Genomic DNA, 18,812 nt, shown 5'->3' with positions numbered 1-18,812 from the left:
GCAATGTATGAGGGTTCCAATTTCTCTACATCCTTGCCTACACTTGTTATTATCTGTCTTTTGGATTATAGCCGTTGTTAGGAGTGTGAAATAGTATCTCATTGTGGTTTTTTGTTAGTGTTTCTTGTGTAACATTTTTTATTTTAATAAACATTATTTCTCAGTTCTTAATTTCGGGAGTAGAGATTTAATCTCCTTAGGGATACTAGGGGCATATATAAAAAGAGACTCCTGGAAGGTAATTTCCTTACTATTTTTAGATCCAAAAAATATTCCTTGTTTACCTTGAGTTGGGAGGGAAGAAAGAGAAGATTCAGGGGGTAAAAGAGATTGAGGAGACTTATCAAATAATCTCAACCTTGTGTTACTTCACTGAGAAGACCCAAAATAGAAGAGGGTAGAGGGTTTGAACAGAAGTGGAAAAGTTTGGTGCTAAGGGAATTAGATCTGAAGAGAGGCTCATACAACCACAGCAAACACCTACTAGAGTTTATAGAAGATGAACACGGAATAGAGACATAGGCATCCGCACCCCGTGGTGTGTTTTTGCTCTTGTCTCGGCAGTGCTCGGTTGCAGAAGAGAGGGGTTTTGAGTGTGAACTCTGGGGCTGGAACGTGACGTAGTGGGCAGTTCCTGCTTGCCCAGCCCTGACCTAGGTCCTAGGGGTATTGTGTTGATTAAGACACGTGAGACCTCTGTTCTTTGGGACATTCGAGTGGGAGGAACAAAATGAACACACAGACAAATACAGGGAAAAGGTGAGCCAACAGTTGTGGAGAGCCATGCAGGCAGGGTTGGTGCCAGCAGCTGCGGTGGGGAGGGAGGGCTGGGCTGCAGGTTATTGAGTTTTGCACCCTAACCTGTGTTCTATTTTGGCAGCTCTCCCTCTTTTCTCACGTGTGGATACTTTTACTCTTTGTGCTTTGATTTCCAAATTAATAGATGATTTCACACTAAATAAATGGTAAATACAGAATGTTATGCTTAGAGTTTTCATCCATTTATTTTTTTAAATTTGGGTTGGTTGATTCTCTACTTTTCTTAATTATTATGTTAAAGGGGAAAGGAAAGAGCGAGCAGACATACACTTTAAATCTTTTCGTTTTTATCTGCAGATGACTCCAAGAGGAAAGGTGGGGATGGCTCAGCATCTGAAGAGAATCAGTTTAGTGATGATGAATATAAGACCCCTCTTGCCACACCCCCTAACACCCCACCTCCCGAGATAAGCAGCAGTAATGGGGAGAAAACACCTCCATTTTCTGGAGTTGAATTCAGTGAAGAGCAGCTTCAGGCTCATTTAATGAGCACAAAGATGTATGAGAGGTACTCCCTGTCATTTATGGACCTCCAGATCATGGTTGGGCGAGTGAAGGACAATTGGAAGCATGTCCAGGATATTGATGTGGGACCAACCCATGTGGTTGAGAAGTTCAATGTTCACCTACAGTTAGAACGTCGATTGATTTATACTTCAGATCCCAAGTACCCTGGAGCTGTACTCTCTGGCAACCTTCCAGACTTAAAAATCCACATCAATGAAGATAAAATATCTGCTCTAAAGAATTGCTTTGCTCTCCTGACCACCCCAGAAATGAAGACTTCTGACACTCACATTAAAGAGAAGATTTTTCCCCAGGAGGGACAGCGGGGAAGTTTGCAGGACTCCGTGATGAATTTAACCCAGAGCTTTGTGACGTTGGAGCAGCATACCCGGGAGGTTCTGGTGGAGTCCCAGCTCCTCCTGGCCGAGTTTAAAGTGAACTGTATGCAGCTTGGTGTTGAGAGCAATGGCCGGTACATTTCCGTGCTCAAGGTGTTTGGTACCAACGCTCACTTTGTGAAGAGGCCTTATGATGCTGAAGTCTCCCTAACCGTTCATGGTTTGCTCCTGGTGGACACCATGCAGACATACGGTGCTGATTTTGACCTTTTGATGGCTTCACATAAGAACTTGAGCTTTGATATCCCAACAGGAAGCCTCCGGGATAGTAGGGCCCAGTCTCCTGTCTCTGGATCCAATGTGGCCCACTTCACTAATGCTGCTACGCTGAATGACCAGTCAGCTCTCGGTGTCTCACTGGACAGAGTTCTCACCAAAGAACAGGAGTCCCTCATTAAACTGGAATATCAGTTTGTGAGTTCAGAGTGTCCATCGATGAATTTGGACAGCACTCTCCAGGTGATTTCCTTACAGGTGAATAATTTGGATATTATCCTAAATCCAGAGACAATTGTGGAGCTGATCGGTTTTCTTCAAAAATCGTTTCCCAAGGAAAAAGATGATTTGAGTCCTCAACCTTTAATGACTGATTTTGAAAGAAGCTTTAGGGAACAAGGAACTTACCAATCTACATATGAACAAAACACTGAGGTTGCAGTGGAAATCCACAGACTTAACTTACTGCTCCTTCGGACACTAGGAATGGCAAATGGAGAGAAATATGGCAGAAAAATAGCAACAGCCAGTATAGGTGGCACCAAAGTTAACGTCTCAATGGGTAGCACATTTGACATGAATGGTTCTCTTGGCTGTTTGCAGCTTATGGATTTGACACAAGATAATGTTAAGAGCCAGTATGTCGTCAGCATTGGGAATTCCATAGGCTATGAAAATATCATGAGTGACATTGGCTACTTTGAATCTGTCTTTGTCAGAATGGAGGATGCAGCCCTCAGTGAAGCGTTGAGTTTCACATTTGTTGAGAAATCTAAACAGGAGTGTTCTCTCAACCTCAAGATGGCTTCCTTGCATTATAACCACTCTGCTAAATTTTTGAAGGAGTTGACATTGTCCATGGACGAACTGGAGGAAAATTTTCGAAGTATGCTGAAAAGTGCAGCCACCAAAGTCACCACAGTCCTCGCCACCAAGACAGCCGAGTACAGTGAGATGGTGTCGCTCTTTGAAACTCCAAGGAAGATGCGGGAATCCTTTATTTTAGAGGAGAACGAAGCATATGGGTTTGGCTTAGCTGCGTCCCATTCTGACACCGTGAAGCTAATCTTGAACGTGAACATCGAATCCCCGGTGGTCTCTGTCCCTCGGAAGCCTGGGAGTCCTGAGTTGTTGGTAGGACACTTGGGACAGATATTCATCTGGAATTTTGTGGCAGGAGATGATGAATCCAGAAGTGACCGTCTGCAGGTGGAAATCAAAGACATTAAATTATATTCTTTGAATTGCACCCAGTTGGCAGGCAGAGAGGGTCCTGGGTCTGAAGTAGGCCGGACATTTTGCCCTCATGGGTCGGCCAGCGCCAACAGTCAGGAGGAAGCTCACTTCACCCGACATGATTTCTTTGAATCTTTGCATAGAGGCCAAGGTGAGGAACATGTCTTTTGTCTCATTTCGTTTAAAGATTCCAAACCCAGCTCATTTAGTGCTTTGCTTAAAACAACAATAAAAACCTTTTCTTTTGGAATTGTTCCCAGTTAATATTTAAGAAATCAAGGTAGAATTTTAATAGAATGCTTTATATTAGGTTGGTATGTTTTCAGCCTTTTCCATTGAAGGCCATATTTGGCAAAATAAGAATTGTTTTTTTTAGGTGGCCCCCTTTGAAACTGGATGAGTGCACATTTACAGGGATGCTGTTAGAGTATTATTTAATTTGGTCAAACGCACCTAACTCTTTCATTCCTGGGAGGTAGATGTTTCTTAGTGAAGTGTTGTAAGACAGCTGGCATAAACAGAATGTGAATTTAGTGTGTGGATGTTCTCCTTTTTGTATTCTGCCATCCTCTATAAGGAGTTGGTCTGGGGTTCTGGGAATAAACTGCCTGTCTTTGTGTTCTCAATCTGATCTGCTAAAACAAACAGTTCAATCTATCAGTCTTGGCCTCTGCAGAAATCAGGTAAGCCCTAGCGTGTGGCTTTATTGATGAAGAAATTAATGCCTTTGCAAACTTCTTCTGGGATTCTCAGATGTTAATTCATCAGTTCATTTGCTTATTTACCGAGAGATTGCTTTCTCTGCTTGGGGTAAAAGTTCTTCACTTAGAACTACATATTGTCCTTGATTCTGATTTAGGCCTAATAAGAGGGATTCGTCTGTATCTGAAAGCTGGGTAAGGATGAGCCATTTGGTTTGGAAAACAGCAGCCTGGGAGCCTAAGAGAAGCTTAACATAGCCCCTGCCTGGATTAATGATCCCCACGTCATAGTTTGAAGCCACCAAATGGAGCATGTCATGAAAATACTCTTTCTTTGTGTATATAAATTTGTCTTGTACCTCTGCTTGCTGTGAGTTTTGGTCTTGGGATGGTCATCAAAATTTGTCCTCAATCAGGTACCAGGTTAATTAAGAGTAACTCATGGGCTCTATTTTATGTATCCTACACTTAATCAACAATAACGCAGTAAATGTGAGTTTTCTAGTCTGTCGTTTCCTCTTTTTATGCCAGCTTTTCACATCCTGAACAACACCACCATTCAGTTTAAACTGGAGAAGATCCCTATAGAGAGAGAATCTGAATTGACTTTCTCCCTCAGTCCAGATGACCTGGGAACTTCTAGCATCATGAAGATCGAAGGAAAGTTCGTCAATCCTGTTCAGGTAAACACCTTATTTATTGATTTTCACGTCAGGACAGTTGAAGTCGTGTATTTACTTTACACTTATATTATATAAATATGTTCTGTGTTTATAAATATAAAATGTTAGGAAAATATATGAATTCAAAGAGATAGCATTAATGCATATTACTGCTGATGATTTGTTCTGGTAAACATGGAATCCTTTTACTGCGTGCTTGTGTCACTGGGGAAGCAGTCTGGTCCGTCTTTTTTATGTGGAGGAGCCGTGCGTTATACAGAGGAAGAAGGCAAATCCTTAATTCCATCACCTTCAGAAATGAGGAAAGTTACTGCTTAGCAGTCAGTCTCTCGTTCCCAGGAGGATATGGTTCTTGTCGTGCTTTTGACATAGTTGGCCCAGCCTATAAAACAATCCGATTATCTGAGCTGTTGACAGATCCTTTCAAGGGAGAATTAGTCTTGCCCTCTTTGAAATTTAATGGGCAAGGATAGGGATTTCTTGTGTGTGAGGTGAGTATGTGTTAGGTGGCAAGACCCTGATCCCCCCATTGGAAAATTCCCTGTCAGTCATTCCTATAAGCATTTATTCCACTGATGAACTGTGATGGGATAAATTTTTTAATTGGGAGTTACAAAATGATCACTTTCTTTTTTTCTTTCCTTTTTTTTTTTGAGGAAGATTAGCCCTGAGCTAACATCTGCTGCCAATCCTCCTCTTTTTGCTGAGGAAGACTGGCCCTGAGCTAACATCTGTGCCCATCTTCCTCTACTTTATATGTGGGATGCCTACCACACCATGGCTTGTCAAGTGGTGCCATGTCCACACCTGAGATCCAAACCAGCGAACCCTGGGCCACCGAAGCAGAACGTGCAAACTTAACCAGTACACCACCAGGCTGGCCCTGATCGCTTTCTAATTCTTTTGTTTCTGTATCTGTTTGGATTCATCTGTTAAGAAATTGCCCTTATGGGCCGGCCCTGTTGCTTAATGGTTGAGTCTGGTGTGCTCTGCTTTGGCAGTCCAGGTTCGCAGGTTCGGATCCTGGGCTCAGACCTACACCACTCTTCAAGCCATGCTGTGGTGGTGACCCACACACAAACAGAGGAAGACTGGCACAGATGTTAGCTCAGGGCTAATCTTCGTCAAGCGAAAAAGAGGAAGATGGGCAACAGATGTTAGCTCAGAGTGAATCATTCTCACCAAAAAAAAAACCTGCCCTTACATAAGTAAAAAACATGCCTGAAAATATTTTTAATAAGAAATTGTAATTGAAAATAAAATAAAGGAGGAAGGAAAGATAAGTAATCATGGCTCATCATTATTATCATTAAAAAGTACTATCTGTTTGTTTTGGTGTACTAAATATAGGTTATTACACTAGGTGATGATCAGCGAGTTTTAGAACCCTGAGTCTTGTTTCTCAGTCCTACGACATAAGCGTCTTAGACTTTCAGCAGTATTCCCTTCAATGTCTGCAGTTGTTTTTGTGGGGTCAGAAAGAGTGATTTTGCTGATTCAGGCCTACTACAATCAGTAGCACTCACTGAACATTTGTTGTGTGTAGATTATTCTGCGAGCTACAGGGGAAGGCCTCATGAATAGACATAGGTCAGAGAGAGAGAAGGACAGAAAAGAAACCAAGGAGGGGCCTGCCTGGTGGCACACCAGTTAAGTTTGTACACTTTGCTTCAGCAGCCTGAGGTTTGCTGGTTTGGATCCCAGGCGCAGACCTACGCACTCCTCATCAGGCCGTGCTGTGGCAGCATCCCACATACAAAATAGAGGAAGATGGGCACAGATGTTAGCTCAGGGCTAATCTTCCTAAAAAAAAAAACAACCAAAAAGAAACCAAAGAGACAGTCCTTGCTATCAACTAATTGATAACCTCGGGGAAATCCATGAAAATCAGCTTTGGAAATTTTGTGGGCGGTGTATCTGAGTGCAGTCAATAATTGTGGCAGAATAACTGGATTTTTCTTTTTGAATGCAGGTAGTGTTAGCAAAGCATGTATATGAGCAGGTTTTACAGACGCTGGACAATCTCGTGTACAGTGAAGACCTGAGTAAGTTTCCAGTCAGTGCTGCCTCCTCGCCTTGCCCCAGTTCTCCCCTGCCCGCCCTCAGCACCTGTGGAGAACCTTCCATTGAAAGGAAGGAGAACGGATTGTTCAGCCACTCCAGCCTTTCCAACTCTTCTCAAAAGTCCTTGTCTCTGAAGGAGGTCAGATCCTTTACCCAGATTCAAGCCAACTTTTGTATATCAGAGCTTCAAGTTCAGCTAAGTGGAGATCTGACTTTGGGGGCCCAGGGTCTTGTGAGCTTAAAGTTTCAGGATTTTGAGGTGGAATTCAATAAAGACCATCCTCAGACTTTATCCATTCAGATTGCCCTGCGCTCTCTGCTCATGGAAGACTTGTTGGAGAAAAATCCAGATTCCAAGTATAAGAACCTGATGGTGTCTCGGGGAGCCCCTAAGCCGTCTAGTTTGGCACAGAAAGAGTATCTTTCTCAGTCTTGCCCTTCAGTGTCCAACGTGGAGTACCCTGACATGCCGCGCTCCCTCCCTTCCCACATGGAAGAAGCTCCTAATGTCTTCCAGCTGTATCAGAGACCCACCTCGGCGTCCCGGAGGAAGCAGAAGGAAGTCCAAGACAAGGACTACCCCTTGACCCCACCTCCTTCTCCGACAGTAGACGAGCCCAAGATACTTACTGGAAAGAGTAAATTTGATGATTCCTTGGTCCATATCAATATATTCTTGGTGGATAAGAAACATCCAGAATTTTCTTCCGGTTATAATCGAGTTAACCGGAGCGTTGATGTTGACTTTAACTGCTTGGATGTGCTGATCACACTGCAGACCTGGGTCGTGATCCTAGATTTTTTTGGAATTGGCTCCACTGCAGACAACCATGCGATGAAGGCGCCGCCCGAGGACATTCTGCAGAACGCGAAGTCAGCCTCAGATGCTGTAGCAGAGTCTGAACTGCAGGAGCCAGTTAACACGAAGCTGGACCTCAAGGTATCAGTTGCCTTTGGCTTCTTTAAGTCATAAGAATGAATTTGCGTTTGTTTATAAAATGCTGTCATTGTACATTTGCTCTCGAAAATAGATCTCATTGGCAGGGGAGCTGGATAGTCTTTGGATATTACAAAAGGGTGGACATTAATAATTTAGAGAAGGTTTTAGTGCAAATTCCATCTGGAGGCAGGGAAAAGGTTTTAAGTAGCTAACTTCTTCATCCTTTGGGCTGTATAATTCAATGGAATTACTTAGCTTCTCTGAGCCTCAGTTTCCTCATCCTCCATCTCTGATGAAGATAGTGAAATGAGGTGAGGCGTGTTAAGCATGTTGCTAAGTGTTCAGTACCTAGTAGCTACTTTACAACGTGCGCTTTATCATCATCTCCGCACTCGGAACATGGTTGGCTTTTATTGACGGCAACAGTGCAGCCGTTAAGAACAAAGGCTTAAACGGCAGACTGCCCGGGTTTGAATCCTGACACTTTTGTTGTAACCTTGTAGCTCTGTGGCCGTGGGCACATTACTTAACCTCTTTCTCCCTAGGTTTTTCCTCGATAACCTGAGGTGTTAAATGGTGCTTAGGCCATCAGGTTGCGAGGACTCCGTGAGGTAACATAGGTAAGGCCCTTCGCGCGGTGCCTGGCCTACAGTAAGTGTTCCTGAGCTGGTATTGTTTTTACCATACTCACAACGTGTCCTTGGTACTCTTATTGTAAAGGGTTAAAAAACACTTAAAAAACACAGCACTTGACTTTAAGGCCGTTCTGCTCTGTGTGATAGAACAGTGAGATGTGTAAGCAGTTAAATTGCGCACTTGGGGGCACGTGGGCCTACGTGACTAGCACCGCCCCAGAGCCCGGGGCCCCCGAGGGGCTGACTGTGTTGGTGTGCCCCCAGGATGCAGTTCTTCACCCACACGTCTCAGCATGTGTGCGCTTGCACTTGCTGCTGGTGAGAAGTCGGGGAGGAGAGTCCTGTTTTATCCAGCTGCCATTCTCTTATTTGCTCGGCTGGCAGTAGGCTCCGCTGCTCTAGAAATGGAGGAGGGCTGGGCACGAACCACGTTTCCTCTCCTGCTCCGTGTCCGTGAGTGGACGCCTGCGTGGTACTCCGAGGCCCCTGGCACCTTGTGTAGCGAGGTGGATGGTGCTGGAGAGGCTTCAGTCATTCTTTTGCACTTGATGTGTTTGTGCCTATGTTCTTGTGGAGCCTGTAATGTGGTGCCCCAGGAACCCATTGGTGTTGGATGTGGAGTACTTCAGGGGGCTCTGCGTGGACAGATGAAGCTGGCTTCACAAGAGAACAGGACGAGATAAATGCCCGTCAACAGTATACTTTTTTAAAATAAGAATTTTTGAAAACATTTTTATTGTGAAAAATTTCAGATGTATCACAAATAGAATAGTGTAATGAACCCCCGTATACCCAATCCTGTGAGAGTCATCGCGTTTATCTATTCTTTTTTCTCTTTGCTGAAGTATTTTAAAGCAAAGGCCAGATATATCGTTTCACCTGTACATACTTGAGTATTCATTTCTAAAAATTAGGGACATTTTCTTACATAACCACAATACATTGTCACCTTTAACTAGATTAACAAGAATTCCTTGGCATTTTGTACTACTCACTAATTCATAATGAGATTTTCCTGATTGTCTCAAAAATACCCTTTTACTGCCGGATTATAAAGGAATGAGCGGTCTAAGAAACTTCACATCTTTCCTTTGATCTCTGCAGTTGGATGGGATACTTTGCTTTTCTGAGCTGTAGTTTCCTCATCCACAAAATGAGGAGAATTACATAAAATTCCATTTGAATCTTTTGAATGGGGATCCAGATAAGGTTCACACGTTACATTTACTGTTATGTGTCTTAAGTCTCTGAAAATTAAAGTAAACCGCACCCCACCCTCACCCCGCCCCATGCAATTGGCTTATGGGAACTGGGTTAGTGTCCTGTAGAGTGTCCCACATTTCTGGATTTGTCAGCTTGTTTCCCTGTGGTGCCATTTGACTTCTTCTTTTAACTTCTAATTTTAGAAATGGAAGTTAGTTCTAGAGACTTGATCATGTTTGGTAAGAACACTTCGTAGGTGGTGCTGAGCGTGCCCTGTTGCCTTATGCCAGGAGGTGTATACAGCATCTGGTTGTCCCACTTGGTGTTGCTGAGATTCATGCTGAGAGTGGGTTCAAGTGATGATAGCCAGATTCCTCCAAACAAAGCATTTTTAGACCCAGCATATGTTATTTTGGTGAGTTAGTGACTAGAGGTTTTTTTATTTGCCCCCTTCTTGTTAATTTTGTTCTCTTCTGTGGTCTATGTCAAGAAGCTTACTCCTCTGTGTCTCTGAGCGGCAGAACCTCTGTGGCACTGAGTGGCCCCAAGGGGACTGCTCCATCTATAATCATACCCTCCTTTTTTCTCTGCCTTCCTCTAAAAATGTTTTTCCTTCTTCCTTTCCCCATATTATTTTCTTTCTTTCTTGTCCTGTTTTTTTCCTGCTAATCATTCATTCATCGGCCATCTGCCTCTCGCCTCCTTTGTGGCAGGCGTTAAAGATAAAGGCACAGCCACTGCCGTTCGGAAGCAGTGAGTGGGAATTGAGGTTTGATCTGCTCTCCGCCTTCTCTCTCCTTCCTTGACTTCAACCAATGCCTTATCCCCAGTGATGGCACTCAGGTCCCTGCCTCAACAAATCCTAGACGTATAGTCCTTTTAGTGCTTAAAATGACAGTATGACAGTACAGGATTTATTTGTTACAAATAATGCTGTTCTCAAGACAGGGGATTTTGGTTTTCTTCTATTTATAGTTGTCTCTTGGGAAAAAGAAATCTTTGATTATGGTTCCTAGGTAAAGTCTCAGTTGGTCAACAGGGGCTTCTATTAAATATTTGTCCGAACACATTAATATTAATCATATTTATCATTTTTCTTTGACAAATTTCTTGGAGTGGACTTGATTTAATCACTCTGTAGTGTAATATTAAAGATGATTGCAAAAATGAGAAGAATTGTTTCATACTGTAAATCATTTCACTGAGAGAGACTAGACAAGGTAACCACAGAGAAGGCTCCACAGAACCTGGAGTTTTTTCTTTTTCTTTCTTTTTTTTTTTGAGGAAGATTAGCCCTGAGCTAACATCTGCTTTCAATCCTCCTCTTTTTGCTGAGGAAGACTGGCCCTGAGCTAACATCCTTGCCCATCTTCCTCCACTTTATACGTGGGACGCCTACCACAGCATGGCTTGCCAAGTAGTGCCATGTCCACACCCGGGATCCGAACCAGTGAACCCTGGGCCAGCAAAGTGGAACGTGTGCAGTTAATGGCTGCACCACCAGGCCGGCCCCAGAACCTGGGTTTTTAATTGCCCGGTTGCGTTCCTTTCTTATCAGCCCTCTCAAGTTCTGGTCTGACTGGCTAAGACAAGCTGAAATGAAATTGGCATCAGTAAAAGCCTTGCCTGCAAATGTCCTAAGCCTGTCTGAATCTTCCTCGATTTTGCTCTGCCGTCAGCCTGGAAGACAGCTCCCCCGCAATAATGTTTGCCTTGCTTTGTCTCCTGTGTTCTTAGGTTCATTCGCTCTCTCTCGTGCTCAATAAGACCACCAGTGAGCTTGCTAAAGCGAATGTGTCCAAATTAGTGGCACACCTGGAAATGATCGGTAAGTGGGGAAAAATCAAACGTGCAAAATCTGGTAAGAATTTGAACGCCTTCCTCACCGATCTTTGTCGTCACATGCTAAGTAGGGTGTGGATCAGTGACTTGGTGCAGTTACTGGCCTGGCCGTGATTTCGTGGTGCTGGTTCCCAAATCCTGGCTTATGGATCAGAATACCGGGATGACTTGTAAAAATGCAGGTGCCTGGCACGACTCCCTCCGTATCCCAGGAATGTGATTCTGGAGGTTGGGAGGGGACCCTTGCATCGATCTTTGTTTTTAAACAAATTGTCTGTCGTGACTATATAATTTCTTTCTCCAAATTGGAATGTTTTTGAAGGTGAAAGGGGGCATTATTAATAATTACTAAGTGGCAATAAAACGCTGTTCCTTCCTTAAGCAACTGGTAATGAAATAAAGATCACAAAGCTCAAATGTGGACTCTAGTGAAACAAGAATAGCTTTTGGAGGAAGGAGTAAACTGAAATTGAAATTGCCTGCCTGGTGTAAATTAATTTATAAACGCTTCCTAGAAGAGATAGGTCTTTACAATTGGGGGGAACTTGGGTATTTTTGTTCGAGGACATTGAGCCCCAAATAAGTATGTGTCTTTGATTCATTGAGAGCAGAACTAGCAGGCCAAACACAGCCACCTGAGTCATTGCTTTGTTATGCTGATTATGCTGATAAAGTTTGTTTTACGAAGCAGCAGTTCAGAATGTCCCGTTCAATATCTACACCATGTTAAGAATGATTCATTAGACGGTCACATCCAAGTGCATGTGTTTCAACGTTCCTTCTTTGTTCTTCCCACCTTCCAGGGGCTCCACTCTTGTAATATCAGACTAGTTTCAAATCTATGCCTCCAGTGTCTATCTCATTAGTTTTGCTTTTTTTTTTTTATTATTAAAGATTTTTTTTTTAATTCCTTTTTCTCCCCAGAGCCCCCTGGTACATAGTTGTATATTCTTCGTTCTGGGTCCTTCTAGTTGTGGCATGTGGGACGCTGCCTCAGCATGGTTTGATGAGCAGTGCCATGTCCACGCCCAGGATTCGAACCAACGAAACACTGGGCCGCCTGCAGCGGAGCGCATGAACTTGACCACTCTGCCACGGGGCCAGCCCTAATTTTACTTTTTTTATTAAATCATACCAGAATCCACTTAATGTTGCTTAATACCTGACATATCTCTGATACTCTCTCCTTTATTCTTTTATCCATAGTACAATTAAGCGACCTTATGCTAATTCACTCATTCTAATTAGTGGTCTAATCTCATTAAAGGTCTTATCCTTTAATTTGTGTATGCGTTCAGTTTAATTCCTTTCCCCTTGTAAATGTTCAAGTGTGATGTCGCTGTGTTATGTCAGTTCCCTTTGGACTTCTTCACTGAGACAGTTTGAATACTGCATAAAATATTTTTTCTGGGTGTATTGGAATATGCAAATTTGCTTTTGACATTTAGTTTGATTAAATAGTGAAAATTCTGAGGCGTGTGTGTATCAGTTTTTGTTCTGGACGTATTGAAGGTGTATGACAAAAAAAGATGCATGACGTGTTCTAATTTTCGCCTTCCCAGAGGGGGACCTCGCTTTGGAGGGGAGTCTCGGGAGCCTGTCCCTCAGTGACCTCACGGCCCACGGAGAGCTCTACAGGGAGCGCTTCACTACCAGCGGGGAGGAGGCTCTCATCTTCCAGACTTTTAAGTAAAAATACCCATCCTTTCTCACTTAACATTTTGTTATAATTACTTACTGTTTCAAATTCTGGTTGGCTAAACAAGGAAGAAAAGTTTTTAAAAATTTTACCTTCTTATGTAGAATCAAAATGACCTAGTTGTGGGGAATCCTGATTTATATTAAATGGATCTATCTGCACTGAAGTGGGCTCTCAGGCTTCACAAACAGGTGGGGTAGGACTCAGATAGTTCTGCTTATTGAAGGTCCTGAGCTCTCGTGCTGGCTTTGCACTAACTTGCTCTGTGACCTTAGGCAAGTCACTGCATCGCCGTGCATCAGTTTTCTACCTAAATATTGAGAGGACTAAGTGGGATCAGTTCCCATCTCGCTCTGAAATTTCTGGAATGATTTCAGCCTGAGAAGGTTATTGAAGATATGGGTGATAAATTACATTATGTATTTTTTTTCTGTGTAAACACAATCTATATTGAATCTTATCAATTTTAGATTTTAGAAGTCATCTTTAGCCCTATCTAATTATTAAAGGATGGTTTTCTCAGAAGGCAGAATGTTTAAAATGGTAGTTTTCATCCTTTTTGGGAGCTGTTAGAAAATGTAGATATATAGCTCTGTCCCCAAATATTGTGGTCTAGGATAGCATTCAGTCTTTTTTCTTCTTTTTTTTTTTTTCTTGAGGAAGATTAGCCCTAAGGTAACATCTGCCACCCATCCTTCTCTTTGTGCTGAGGAAGACTGGCCCTGAGCTAACATCTGTGCCCATCTTCTTCTACTTTATATGTGGGACACCTACCACAGCATGGCTTGATAAGTGGTGTGTAGGTCCACACCCATGATCTGAACTGGCAAACCCTGGGCTACCAAAGTGGAATATGTGAACTTAATTGCTGCGCCACTGGCTGGCCCCTCAGTCCCTTTTTTTAATGTTTCAAAGTGATTCTAATGTTCAACCAGAGTTGAGAAAAACTGTTCTAAAGCTGTCTAGGACTTCTTTTATTTTCAGGAGGAGTATCTCATACTCTACTGAGAATTTAGATTGATTTGTTTATATTATTACCTACCATGGTAGCATGGTTCTATAATAAATATAGAATATAAACATAACTAATATAAAACTTTTAACTCGGGGCCAGCCTGGTGGCGCAGCAGTTAAGTTCGCATGTTCCCCTTCTTGGTGGCCCGGAGTTCTCTGGTTCGGATCCTGGGTGCGGACATGGCACCACTTGGCAAGCCATGCTGTGGTAGGCGTCCCACGTATAAAGTAGAGGAAGATGGGCACAGATGTTAGGGCCAGTCTTCCTCAGCAAAAAGAGGAGGATTGGCAGCAGATGTTAGCTCAGGGCTGATCTTCCTCAAAAAAAAAAAACCTCTTAACTCTGCCTGGCTCTAAATAAGTGCTCAGCAATTGTGAGTTCCTTTCCCCAGTGACTATGTCCTGTATACTAATTTATTATTGTGATACCATGTTCCATTAAATTCAAAACCATTGTGAACGTTTTGTAATTTATCTTAGGTTGTAGATGCTGAAACTCTTTGGCCTACATTTCTTTTTTTTTTTGTTAAAGATTGGCAGCTAAGTTGCCAATCTTCTTTTTTTTTTTTCCTGCTTTTTCTCCCCAAATCCCCCCATTATACAGTTGTATATTTTTTTAGTTGTGGGTCCTTCTAGTTGTGGCATGTGGGATGCTGCCTCAACATGGCCTGATGAGTGGTGCCACGTCCACGCCCAGGATCCAAACTGGTGAAACTCTGGACTGCTGAAGCGGAGCGCGGGAACTTAACCACTAGGCCACGGGGCCGGCCCCTGGCCTCCATTTCAATGAAGTAAAACGAAGACTTCTTTTTGCACCCAGAAGACAAATTTCCCCAGAAACATTGGTTCTGTTGCCTGATTTTCTTTACCAGTTGTTTCATGGCCTTATTTTTATTATCTTTCAAGCCCATATTGTCACAATCCTTACCAGAACAGAGACAGCAGGAGTAGTCACTTTTCCCTAAAGGCAGGGAGAAAGAGGCCCAGGTGGAAGGTGTGAACCACAGGTGGCTTTTGAGTGAGTTCTGGAGTCAAGAGTGAGTTTAGTGCCCAAAGCTGCCACCTGTTTATAGCCCTGGCTGTCACACCAGACTTATTTAATGTCCTCAACACGTCGCTGAACCTTAGAAAGGGAGTAATTACTGGAGTTTGCTGTGTAAAACCTGATTGCGGATTTCTATTATAGTAGTTGTAGCTGTTTTTTAGGGAAACCCCTAAATCAACCCAAGTTCTCTTCAAATAGTAACTTGTTTTCCTGCAAATACTAACCTGTATCTTGCTGACGTCTTACTCCTAGATATGGGCGGCCTGACCCTCTGCTCCGGAGAGAGCACGACATCCGAGTGAGCCTGCAGATGGCCTCCGTGCAGTACGTGCACACTCAGCGCTTCCAGGCCGAGGTGGTGGCCTTCATTCAGCATTTCACCCAGCTGCAAGATGTCCTAGGGCGCCAGCGAGCTGCTATTGAGGGGCAGACGGTAGGTCGTCTCGTTGGTCCAAGTTGCTTTTCCAGTTTGACTGATGATGGAACTTTTAAGCCTCTAGAGCTAAATTGGAAAATTTCACTGAAAAAAGTAAAGATAATTAGGTAATTTTATGCTCATTAATGTCCTCCATGTGGCTGATCATCTACGGAAATCTTGCTGTAATTGAAGAGCTCATATTCCTTATTCATTATATCCTGTTTACCTTTAGAGTTTAGCTTTAGCTTTCTCTAAGAAAGATAAATGAAATTTATGGGTAACACTTGAGACTGCTGGGCCCTTCAAGGACTTTAGTGGGGCTGCTTCTCTTGGAGAGTGGTCCTGAGGAATGTATCTATTCTACAGGGAGGGTTTTCCCAAATAGATTAGAAGTCCCCAGACTTCTAGTTCCTGGCTGCCTTAATGTCTTGGAAAGTTTTTCCATGGCACATCCTAGGCCAAAAGAAACACCTAATGGCCTTTCCATTTACAGAATAATTAAGTCTAAGCAACTTAAATATGTATGTCCTAACAACTTAGTAGCTGTTTCAAAACATACCACATAAATGCATAATATTTTTATTTCATTCTCCAATAGCTACAGTTACTTACTAGTAGGATGTATGTGCCTCTTGGGCACTGCACAACTTCTCAAACTTGGAGTCAGGCTGGATGTCACGACCCTCATTTCCTGTTCCACATTTATTTTCTTATGGTACTTGCTCTTTATTGTAGTGGCTGCTTGAGACGTAGCTTTGCAATGATGTGATATCTTTGAAAGGAATGCAGCGTGATTTAACAGTGAATGCGAACTACCTCAAGCTAGTAGTTTGTCCAGTGTCTGACAGATGATGTGTTTCCCTCAAAAACGTAAAATGTCCAGGCTGGCAGCTCACCTGTGACTGCAAGCCCATGCATGTCCTGTGATGTCTTGGCACGCAGTTTGGGAACCACAGAAAATGATGATGTAGTTATTTGGAAAACTTATTTATTTATTTTTAAACTTTATTGGGTAAAAGATTATAATTTAAGGAATAGATAGATACTGCTTTATAGTGGCACCTCTAAAAATTTTGTTTTAATTTAAATTAAATTTTGAGTATGTTGTGTATTGATTTGGTATGGAATCAAAGTGAAAAAGGGCATATGAGGGGAAGTCTTCTCAATTACTTCTCAGATTCTCTTCCTGGAAGCAGCCAATGTGACTGGTTTCCTGTGTATCTTCCAGAGAATGTATTTTTTTTAAAATATAAAAATAGTGTGATCAAATTATAGGGAATCTGGAAAAAAGAATTAATCTTACTGATCTCCTAGCACCATAGGTATGTTTTAATTTATTTTTTTCCTATACATGTTTCCATGGTTACAATCATGGAGTATGTAACCTTTTTTTCCTCTCTTTAGAGACTTAAAAAAAAATTTGGTATTTGACACATATAAAAGAATATCTGGGGGCCAGCCCTGATGGCCTAGTGGTTAAAGTTTGGCTTGCTCCGCTTTGGCAGCCCTGGTTTGGTTCCTGGACGTGGAACCACACCACTCATCTATCAGTGGTCATGCTGTGGTGGTGGCTCACATAAAAAAAAAAAAAGAGGAAGATTGGCAACAGATGTTGTTAGCTCAAGGCAAATCTTCCTCAGCAAAAAAAAAAAAATAAATAAAATTTATAGCATGTATATAAGTTGTAGCATGTATCAAATTTCTAAAGTTACCAAGTATGATAATAAATTTACATCCATGAACCCAGCACCAAAATAAAAATTAAAACATTACAAAGATGCTGCCTGTGTTCCTTCCCTCCCTCATTCCCCTGTCAACTCCACAGGAAACCACTGTCCTGATTTTCGGGTCTCCTAGTCCCTTAAAAAAAAAAAGTTTCTCTATGTTATCTTTTGTTTTCCTTGTTTTGATCTTTATAAAAATGGTATTAAACTGTATTTAATGTTCTGTGACCTTTTTTCGGTCACTTAGTGTGTTAGTATTCTTTCGTGTTGTTACATCTGATCGCACTTCCTTCATTTTCACTGTCGTATTTTGTTGTGTCTGACACGGATGACTTACCCATTCTCCTGTTGAAGCTTCGGGTTGTTTACAGTGTCCTAGTGCTGTGTACCGCATATCCGAATGCACATGTGTCAGAGCTTCTCTGATACTTAGGAGTGGAGTTACTGGGCCTTAGGGTATGAACATGTTTGTCTTTATAAGAGTGTAAGACTGTTCTCGAAAATGGCTGTCTCAATGGCACGCTCCCATCAGCATGTGTAAGAATTCCTTTTAATTCTGATCCTTACCAACACTTGTATTGTCAACCTTTTCATTTTGGGCCAATTACTGAGTGTAAAACGGTATTCTGTTTATGGCCTACATAGGCTTTTTAGAAAAACTTTTAATTGAGGAAAATCATACAGTCCATAGAGTGAAGTATGTGAAGTGTGTTAATTTTATGCATACACTTTTGGAATCCAGTTTCTTTTCATAATCTTTTTCCATCTTGCTTTGCATTTTTCTTAACTATCCTATTTAATAACTGTATAATCCATCATGTTAGTTTACTTAATCATTTCCTTATTTTTTAACATTTGAATTGCTTCCAGTTTGCATTCTTTTTTTTTCTTTAAAGATTGGTACCTGTGCTAACATCTGTTGTCAGTGTTTTATTTTTACTTTATTTTATTTTTCTTCTTCTTCTCCCCAAAGCCCCCCAGTACATAGTTGTATATTCTAGTTGTAGGTCCTTCTAGTTGTGGCATGTGGGATGCTGCCTCAGCATGGCCTAATGAGCGGTGCCATGTCTGTGCCCAGGACCCGAACCAGCGAAACCCTGGGCTGCTGAAGCGGAGCGCCCAAACTTAACCACTCAGCTGTGGGCTGGTCCTGCAGTTCTTATTCTTACGAGTAATGCTTCCATGAATATCTGTGCACATAGTTTTTATTTTTCAAATTATTTTTATAGGGTTGAATCCTATAAATAGTATTGTTTGATCAAAGTCGTGAACATTTTTGTGACTCTTTAATACAACTTTGGTAAATGTTGTCTGCTGCAATTGTTATGTACGTTTAAAACAATTATTTTTACATGTTTAAACAGTGTTATTGTGAGGAACCCTTTGGGTTTGGGTTACGAAATGAGACACTGCATTTCTGAGTAATTAGGGTAAGCAGAAATTAAACAGATAAGTCTTTTAAGCTTTGGTTTATCAAATTATTTAAGACAGGCAAAAAGTTAAAGGAATGTTTTTCTGTTTTGAATGGTGCTAAATGTGTAGGCTTTGAAGGAAAGCTAATCTTCTCAAGGATCTTTAATCCTAGCTGTTTGAATTACTCAGATTTATAGAGAGAGCTAAAGACCTACTTTTATTTGCTGATAAGATTAAGAGGCTGTTTTGTTTGGA

At 42.0% G+C, this 18,812-nt stretch overlaps 1 protein-coding gene across 9 annotated transcripts in view; it reads left to right on the top strand.

The window, feature by feature from the left end:
- The window catches only part of VPS13D (vacuolar protein sorting 13 homolog D), a 253,122-nt gene that overhangs the window by 29,907 nt on the left and 204,403 nt on the right, over positions 1–18,812 (top strand). For all 9 annotated transcript variants that reach the window (XR_006888444.1, XR_006888443.1, XR_006888445.1 and 6 more), the window contains 6 exons: positions 1,117–3,327; positions 4,409–4,560; positions 6,533–7,564; positions 11,140–11,230; positions 12,807–12,933; positions 15,255–15,435. Coding sequence is in view for 6 of the 9 variants with exons in the window: in XM_046660125.1 (XP_046516081.1) it covers positions 1,117–3,327; positions 4,409–4,560; positions 6,533–7,564; positions 11,140–11,230; positions 12,807–12,933; positions 15,255–15,435 (3,794 nt within the window). In the remaining 3 variants the exon portion in view is untranslated. The remainder of the gene's footprint in view (positions 1–1,116; positions 3,328–4,408; positions 4,561–6,532; positions 7,565–11,139; positions 11,231–12,806; positions 12,934–15,254; positions 15,436–18,812) is intronic.

The sequence above is a fragment of the Equus quagga genome, chromosome 5, assembly GCF_021613505.1.
Source record: "Equus quagga isolate Etosha38 chromosome 5, UCLA_HA_Equagga_1.0, whole genome shotgun sequence".
Classification (NCBI taxonomy): domain Eukaryota; kingdom Metazoa; phylum Chordata; class Mammalia; order Perissodactyla; family Equidae; genus Equus; species Equus quagga.
This window is presented reverse-complemented; position numbering and strand designations above follow the sequence as displayed.